This window comes from Microtus ochrogaster, chromosome X (assembly GCF_000317375.1).
Source record: "Microtus ochrogaster isolate Prairie Vole_2 chromosome X, MicOch1.0, whole genome shotgun sequence".
Classification (NCBI taxonomy): domain Eukaryota; kingdom Metazoa; phylum Chordata; class Mammalia; order Rodentia; family Cricetidae; genus Microtus; species Microtus ochrogaster.
The window spans coordinates 771,479-780,798 of record NC_022026.1 but is presented as its reverse complement, the minus strand read 5'-3'; the positions used below and the strand labels follow the sequence as shown (position 1 = coordinate 780,798).

Sequence of the window (9,320 nt, the reverse complement as noted above, 5' to 3'; positions counted from 1 at the left end):
GTGTGTGTGTGTGTGTGTGTGTGTGTGTGTGTGTGTGTGTATGTGTGTCTGAGAGAGAGAGAGAGAGAGAGAGAGAATGAATGGGTTAGAGCATGTACGTGCAGTGCCCATGGAGACCAGAATAAGTCTGTGGATCCCTTAGAGCTGAAGTTACAGGTAGCTGTGAGCCATCCAACAAATTTCGGTCCCCTGGAAGAGCAGTGTGCTCTCTTAACCACCGGGCCCTTTCTATTGCAGCAACTCACCCACTTTTTTAAAAAAAAGAAAAAAACATTAACTAGTCATTGAAATTGGTTTCAGGAATTATCCTTTTAAGGTATGCATGGTTTTGGTGGTGATGGTGGTGTTGTAATTATGATTATGCTAGGTTGTGCCTGTCCAGTTCTAAGCAATGTAGGACTATTCGAAATTCTTGTTTCCACAGTTTTATCCTGACCACAGTTGACAATAAAATGGCAATGTGCTAATAACAAGTGTTGTCATTGAATCCAAAAGATTAGCAGTCTTATCTGTGTATTTTTCCACACTTGAAAAGGCTCTGGAACTGGATCCCTACAAAGGGAACAGTGACCAACCATCCTGATTATCACCTCTGTTAATGTAGTGTTGTTGTGCTTACATGGTGTTTCTTTCTGGCTGCAGTTAAACATTCAGCGCACACAGAAAAAAGCCTTTGTGGATTTCAATGAAGGGGAAATCAAGTTTATTCCCACTTACAAGTACGATTCTAAAACTGACAGATGGGATTCCAGGTAAAGTGATAAGAACCTTCTCGCAGACGAGGTTAAGGCTTGATCTTTACCCTGCCTTTCCATGTCCCTCCTGACAGGCTAGGATTTTTTTATATCATTCCGTATGCAGAGAGGGAAATCTAATGGCTTAGTGTTATTACAGAAGAGTATTTCAAACTGAACTTATATTAGGAAAGTATTAATTAGATATCAGGGCTGGTGACATTTTATGAGCTGCCTCTGGTACCTTGTTTCTGTCACCTCTGCAAACTTGTTTGGATTTTTTTTGTGTTCCCTAGTCTTACCTTTATTTCTCACCTAAGGCTCTTAGCCTCCTCCCTAATGCTTACCTAATGCTCTTAGCCAAACTACTTCTCTGCTACTGACTCTGGATACTCTGAGAACCAAGAGTCATAAGCAGTTCTCCAAGCAGAGTCATTCTTGGTCCTAAGAACACATTAGAATCCACTGGTAAGGGCCTGGAAAGATTGCTCAGTGGCTAGAATACTTGGTGCTCTTGCAGAGGACCTAAGTTCAGGAACTCCAGCTCCAAGGGATCTGACATCCTTCTCTGACCTTTGAGGACATCTGCATATATATATACATACACACACACACACACACACACATTAATGAAAAAAACAAAAATAATCCTCTTAGACATCCTGAAGTCTGGACCCATACTTCTTAGAAGAGAAAGCTCTAGTCTTCTCCAGAGGTTAAACCTGGCCTAGAAATAGAGAATGGCGGTTTTCAAGTCCATTAGTTGTCTATCATGGAGTACCATTGCAGTCAGGTGGAGCAAAGGAAGAGAAAATATTAAGGATGGGATCCTGACCTGAGAAGGCTATTTTTTAATTAATTTATTTATTTATTAAAAATTTCCACCCCCTCCCCTCCTCCCATTTCCTTCTCACTCCCCCACTCACCCTCCCCCTCTCTCTCCGGTCCAAAGAGCAGTCAGGGTTCCCTGCCCTGTGGGAGGTCCAAGGTCCTCCCCCCTCCACCCAGGTCTAGGAAGGTGAGCATCCAAACAGACTAGTCTCCCACAAATCCAGTACATGCAGTAGAATCAAACCTCAGTGCCATTGTCCTTGGCTCTGAGAAGGCTATTTTAAGGAGGTGTTGTTCCATCCTTCCCTGTGGTGACATTTACGATGCAGACCTAAATTTAGGGAAACCATCCCTCCATTACTTGACACTAGGCACGTTGTACTTTGTACTGGGCAGTAGTGCTAGGAGTTTAGTGGCTGACAAGCATACACAGGCCCTTATCGGTGCTGGCAATGTAGAGAAGATGACAGGGACCGCCTGGGAAGGAAAAGTATGTGCTTCATTGGAAGCATATTAGAAGAGGCCTAATGTGATTCTAAACCAGTGTGTGTTACAACATCCTAGTGCCTGCCGTATATTCTGTTTGTGACTCATTCCTTTATTTACAGTGGGAAATGCCGAGTTCCAGCCTGGTGTGACCGAATTCTTTGGAGAGGAATAAATATTAATCAACTTCATTACCGGAGTCACATGAAACTCAAAACTAGTGACCACAAGCCTGTCAGCGCCCTGTTCCATATTGGGGTAAATAGTTAATTGCTCATTCATTTGTTTATGTGTTAAGTAGCTACTTCCAGAGCATTATGGAGATAGAGTAAATTCGTACTCCAGCATGCCATAAATGTTCTCTAAGCAAATAATCATTCTCAGATTTAAGTGGTTAGCACCCCTCAACCCTCCCAAATGCTAGCCTTCTATTTCTTCATGATCCCGTCTTTTTACTGATATGCAGATATTTTATTCCATGTAGGCACAGACTGATCAGAACAGAACCAGATCTACTCATTCAAGAGAGTCCTGTCCACTGCAGTGGCATGTTCCTCTCAAACAGCATAGATATTACGTTGTTTTGTACTTGGTTGCATCTTAGGCTGAATTGATAACCTGTTTCACCTCTAATGTGAATGCATTTTCCCATTGTTAACTGTGTTATGAGTGTGGAAATTATCTTATAAGCTTGATGGTTGATATTTTGATTACTTCTTGTGTATTTTCCACATATGTGGTCATGTAACCTGTCAGAATATAACTCTTGTGAGTCTCACTAGGATGAATTAGGTAGTTTACTGCTTGGTTTTACATTCCAGGTCAACCACTTTGTAATTGTGAAGAATATGGACAATTTATTTAGCATCCTTATGTGTCAATCTACTCTACATAGTATGGTGGTAATGGGACCTACTCATGAGGAGGATTAATGAGTTCAACCATGCGAAGGGCATAGTGAGACAGGTTACTTTGTTTATGTCAGTTTCAGGGACTGCTGTCATAGGTGTTACCCATGTGTCTTTTTTTTTATACCCATGTGTCTTATAGTGACTTTTATCCCGAGTCCTCTTTTTTAAAAAGATTTATTTGTTTCTATTTTATGTACGTTAGCATTTTTGCCTGCATGCATGTCTATGTGAGGGAGTCTGATCTTCTGGAACAGGAGTTACAGACAGTTGTGAGCAGCCATGTGGGTGCTGGGAATTGAAGCTGGGTCCTCTGGAAGAGCGGCCAGTGTTTGTGACCACTGAGTCATCTCTCCACTCCCACCTCCACCCTCAAGTCCTCTTTTAAAGAAGAATGACTTTAGGGCATTTCCCTGAGAAACAAAATTAGTTCTTGGTCTTAGAGTATATTAAAATTTTCAAGACAACCAACAACTTTATTTTTTTTTCCACTTTTGGGCTGCACTTGTTTTTGTATCTTATTATATTTTGGCTGGGGAGGCACATGCTGTGTGCTGTGTAAAGGTAAGAAGACAGTTTGGTAGGAGTTGTTTCTCGCCTTCCAGTATCCATAGTTGTTTTTAATTTGATGCTAGGAATCAGACACAGGCTTTTGTGCCTTCTAAACACCTGCCAGATCACTGAGCTGTGCACCCCCACCCTTCCCTTCCATTCCAACAAAGAGCAGCTAGTATCTGTGGGCCCAAAATGGCTTTAGGGAATTTGTGCACGTCAGTTACTTCCCACAACAGTGCTCACTTAAATATTTTCCACTTCACAGATGAGCAGATAAAAACTCAGGGAGTTCCAGCATGACTTCCTTGAGAGTGATACAACACTTGCATGAGCCCTTTGTGGGGCTGGCAAGGTGTCTCAGTGGGTAAAGGTACCTGTCATCAAGCCTGATGGCCCGACTTTGATTCCTAGGATCCACACGGTGGAAAGAGAGAATTAGACAACTTCTGAAAGTAGTCCTCTGACCTCCACATGTGTGGCGTGCCACATGCACACACATGCATGCACACACAAAGAAGAAAATTTAATTTGTCTTTTTGTTAAAATAGAGACCTAAGCCGAATTTACACAAAAGGCTGAGACTCTTTAGTAACTGTCATCTCCCACTGGAGACTTTTCATAAATCCCTACTTCCTAGCCAGGCCAACACCATGTATGAGTGTTTGTCTTCCTAGACGTGTATCATCATTGGTGCTTTCTGTAATGGTGGAAATGTCTTATATCCATGCTAGACTTCTGCATATGTCTTTCTGCTTAAAAGTTTTGTGTATGTGTGTGTGTATGTGTGTGTGTTGTAAATGGTCTTATACTATGTGCTGATCTGAATTTTGTTTGTGATATATAGTATATCTCTCTGGGTCATTTTGTTAAGATCTAGCTCATTTTCCTTTTATACTGAATTCCTAATTTGTTGGGGATCTCCTTTTCTGAAATGAATGTATCCCATGGTAAGATTCTTCCCACTACCCTCTTATCCTAGATGTACCATTAAGTAGTGCTAATCCACAGAGAATAGGTTTGCTTTTATTGAGTAACTACTTCATACTTTAGAACCTTGTGCTAACTATTATTAGAGACTTTAAAAACTATATTACACATTGGGGCACCACCACAGGCCCCAGGGACTTTTAGCAAAGGAGTCAAGTGTTCTGTTGTCAGTTTCTAAAGACTTGCTGTGGACTGTCTGAGACGAAGCTTTTCTGAGACAGTGTTCTACCCTGCACTGGCCTCTGTGATCTGCTGTGATGGCTCTCAGATTTTAGGGAAAATGCCCATTGCCCAGAGAACTTTGTAAGAAGAAAAAAGGATGGAGCCATGAACCCCTCACCTCAACAATGTGAGAATAGTCCCAGGCCCCTGTGATTTTTAAACCTCAGCCAGGTGGAATCTGTTGCTTACCTCGTCTTTCTGAAAGAATCTGCATAGAATTCCAGATCTTGCCAGGGAGCCAGTTATGTGAACTGCTCAAATCTTAGAATAGCCCTTGCTTCTGTGGTCTTGAAAGTTCAGACAATATTTTTTAAGAAAGAAAAAGTTACATTTTTTTTAAAGAATTTAAGATTTAACTTAACCTAACGCTTACGTACTGTGGGGTTAAAGTGATCAACCCTCAGTTCCTCAGTTCTCTAAGTTATGGCAGCAATGTATTTTAAAAAAAAAAAACTCCCTAGTCCATTTAGTTCCACTGTTTCCCACATCTGCCTCAGAACTTTGCTGTATACATGAATCTTTTTAAGATGGATTTTTGTGATTTTATACTTTATGTAAAAAGGAAACTGATGTCTCGAATATGACAGTGATGTTACATTACTTATGCCAAGTGGTAACATTAGTTTGTTTGAACTTTTAATATTTACAAAAATACAGCCATGTCAGGAAGCTGGAAATGCTGTGTCACCTAGAAACTTTCTTGACCCATTACTCCAAATGACTTGTCTGTTGTCATGGTTTTACTCCAGGACATTTTGTGGTGGCCCTTTTCTAAAATGGTCACTGGCTCCGTTTCCTAACACCATAGCTTTCCTGTTAGTAATCTGAGCAATTACCTGATTCCTGTCAACGGGCATAGCAACTAATGGACTTAAATGCTTCGAGCATTATTTTGTACAGTTTCACAATTTTTGCTTGTTAAAAATAGCAATGGATGTGTTTTAACACTGCAAGAAATCATTTTTATTACAAGTTCTCATTTTCTCCACTCTCAGATAATTAACAATGGAGCAAGGAAAAATATATACCATATACCCAGATATATACCATTATCAGACGTCTTAGAGATTTTACTTTTCCAGAAATTTAGCCATTTGACTTTATCTTTCCCATAAAGTGGATTTTATAATGCTTATTTATTTTAGTGGCTTTTAGAATTTATTAGAACTTCTTAGAGAAGTTGAGATTACATGAGAATAAATAAAAATCTGTTTCCTTTGAGGTGAAGGTTATGGATGAAGCAGGATATTAAAGCTTTGAAGGGTGTTGATTGTACTACAGTTTATCTTAAAGGTGTCCCCGTAATGCCCAGTTTGAAATTATTAGATACTCTTCGATGGAGATGAGCTAGGAGTGTGTAGAGCTGAAAATGGTTCCTTCTTTCCCGTTAGGTGAAGGTTGTGGATGAACGAAGGTATCGGAAGGTCTTTGAAGATATCGTACGCATTATGGACAGAATGGAAAATGACTTCCTTCCTTCATTAGAACTTAGCAGGAGAGAGGTGAGCAAAACTAGACAGCTTCCTGTCTACTATCCATTATTAGTTAACACAGAGGAAACCGGGTCACTTCAAAGGGCATCAAGGATAACATCTCCACTGGTGTCAGACTGTCTCTGTTCTGGTGTCAGCTTTGCAGTTCGGTAGCTAGAGGAGCACAAGAAGCCTCAGAGATGCAGCTCCCTTTCCTGGCTCACATGAGTTAATACATGAAAAGTTCTTAAAACAGCACCTAGCCGCTTGGAAGCCCTTATATTAGTTACTCTTGTTTGGTGCTCAGTTCATATGTTTGAGGGAACAGAGCCTAGTCACAGAATAAGCACCCTGGACCACAATTGTGTTCATCTCAGGATCCCTGGAAGAATCAGAGTAGCCTTGAACAGGGTCAAAAGTTACCTAGCACCTTCTTTGCTGGTGTTAGCTAAATAATGTAGAAAAGCCAACGCTAGGAAGTCGTCTCGGTCTGTGAATACATGTGGTAGGTATGATTAATAATTGCCTTACTCTTGATTCATATTGTCTATGAATAATCCAACTTACTTCCCCTACTAGTGATGCATGGTTGTGTCTGTCTGTTCCCCAGTTTATGTTTGAGAATGTGAAGTTTCGGCAGCTGCAAAAGGAGAAGTTCCAGATCAGCAACAATGGACAGGTTCCCTGCCATTTTTCTTTCATCCCTAAACTTAATGACAGCCAATACTGCAAGCCATGGCTTCGAGCTGAACCTTTTGAGGGCTACTTGGAGCCAAGTGAGTTTCCCCTTTACCACCACCTTGGCTTAAGTTCTAGTTCTCTAAGCGCTTGTCTCTCGCTTCACTGGCTTTATATTCGTGTGTCCCATCCTTTCCCCATTGTTGTTTTGTTCTTGTGTTTTGAGGACAGCTGATTTTTCCACCAGAAAGCTCTGGGCTACAATGCACCATCTCTTTCATTTCAGATGAGACAGTGGACATTTCTCTTGATGTCTACGTCAGCAAAGACTCTGTAACCATCCTGAACTCTGGTGAAGATAAGATTGAGGATATTCTCGTCCTTCATTTGGATCGAGGCAAAGATTACTTCTTGACCATCGGCGGGAATTACCTTCCGAGTTGCTTTGGTACATCCTTAGAGGCTTTGTGTCGAATGAAAAGGCCAATCCGAGAAGTTCCTGTTACCAAACTCATAGACTTGGTGAGCAGCGTTCTAAAGCAGAAATCGTCTTCACATTTAATTCGCATGTTTTTGTCCCCATTATTTCTGTGCCTTCTCTCTTCTTCTGGGGTCAGGGGAACTGACAAATGATACAGAAGAATGTCACTTTATCTTAGCACTACTTAAATTAAATTAAGCCTAAGAGGGAAAAGAAGAGGCTAATGTGTCGTTAACTCTTGTTGTGACTATAGTAGGCAGTATACTTCCAAAATAAGATTAAAGGCTCTCTCAAAGCTCTAATGCTTGTTAGGTTTATCACACTCTTTCACATAAATTGGCATGTATGTGAGGTGTGGCAAGGGCACCATGCGGTATTATCCTCATTGTGCTGGCAAGAACACTGAGGTCCAGAGGCATTCAGTTGCCCATAGTCAACTAAGTTAGTGACAGATCTCCTGCCCAGATTGTCTGACTTCCTCTCCAGTATCCCTCCCTACATTATATCAAATCAAACTTGGCTGCTGATGAGAACACAGGCTGTTAGGAAAGCTTACAGAACCTGCATCATTGTCTTAGGGGTGCTTACTCTACGTAGAGTTCCCTATCGCCATTCACCAGTGGTAACAGAATTTTTACATATGGAGCCTGAGTCTACATTTTACTAATATTCCAGAAGCTTTTTTCTTTGGTAGCCGAGGCTGGAGTTGAATTTCCTGTTCAAATGAGAATGACTTTAAACTTCTGATCTCCCTGTCTCCACCTCCCCAGTGTGGGATCACAGGTATACACCCCAAGCCAGGTTTATGCAGTGTTGGGGATCAAAGCCAGGGCTTCGTGCGTGCTAGGCAGGCACTCTGCCAACTGAGATGCAAACTCAGTCCATAGATGGGTATAATGCACACTGAGGCTTGTTCACTTAATGTGACTCAAAAAAGGAAAAGAGAATTATTTCCTCCCCTTTCTCAAACCAAGTTATTATAGAATATCTATAGTCTTAAGAGGAGAAAGTATATTATTTTCATTAAAAATACATGACTTAATAGCAAATTCATCCTATTAAAAACTTTTCTGATAAATGAAACTATTGTTGGATGTATGTACAGGTTGGCACTACAAGTTTATTCTTAGCTTTTTTATCAAATATAATGAAGTAAAGAGCCAAATGTTATCATGTGTATAAAATCACATTGGTGCTTAGGCCTGGGCAGAGCTAGTGATTGTAACATCCCACAGGAAGGGTTAGAGTAGGAGCAGCAGCTGACTTGTATCTGTGCTGTTGCCATGGAATTGTTGCACCTGTGACTCAGAGCCAATTACAGCACTGGAATTCTATTTGTTTCCATAGAGCTCTCATGATGGAAGGCTTTACCTGTGTTTGAAAGAAACCCATTTTCTACAGAAATTCATATCCTGCCAGTCTGGTATTTCTCGTAATTGTTTTTCTTCTACCACCATATTCCCTTTTTGTATCAAAAAAAAAAAAAACAAAACTATACAATATAGTCTGATCACAGGTCCCCTCCCTCAGCTCCTCCCAGAGCCTTCCCACCCCACCCAACCAACTCCACACTCTTTCTCCTCTGACTTTAGAAAGCAGACAAAGAGGCAAACAAAAGACAAAAGACTAGAATTCTTTTAAAAGGGAAAAAAAATTATAAGAAATGCACGTGCATGTGCGTACAAACAAAAACTATAAAAACAAAAGATAGGAAGCCTTGCAAAAGACAAGTGGGACAAAAAAAAAATGCCCAAACAAAGCAAGATGAGACAAAATGTTTACCAGAACGGATGGGTTCATTTTGTGTTGGCCATCTCCTGTTCGGCATGAGGCCTGCCACCATAGTCTTAGTTTTCAAATTTTGCATTTCACCTGTTAGAATGATTCTGCATGATTTTTTCTATTTCATCCCAAACCCTATTTCCTAGCTTTCTTTGTTCCTGCTTTTTCCTCTCTCTCTCTCTCT

At 40.7% G+C, this 9,320-nt stretch overlaps 1 protein-coding gene across 3 annotated transcripts in view; it reads left to right on the top strand.

Annotated features, from left to right (window-relative positions):
• The window catches only part of Ocrl (OCRL, inositol polyphosphate-5-phosphatase), a 58,637-nt gene that overhangs the window by 32,271 nt on the left and 17,046 nt on the right, over nucleotides 1-9,320 (top strand). For all 3 annotated transcript variants that reach the window (XM_026784859.1, XM_026784858.1, XM_026784860.1), the window contains 5 exons: nucleotides 643-752; nucleotides 2,174-2,309; nucleotides 6,115-6,225; nucleotides 6,806-6,971; nucleotides 7,160-7,395. In XM_026784859.1, the coding sequence (XP_026640660.1) occupies nucleotides 643-752; nucleotides 2,174-2,309; nucleotides 6,115-6,225; nucleotides 6,806-6,971; nucleotides 7,160-7,395 (759 nt within the window). The remainder of the gene's footprint in view (nucleotides 1-642; nucleotides 753-2,173; nucleotides 2,310-6,114; nucleotides 6,226-6,805; nucleotides 6,972-7,159; nucleotides 7,396-9,320) is intronic.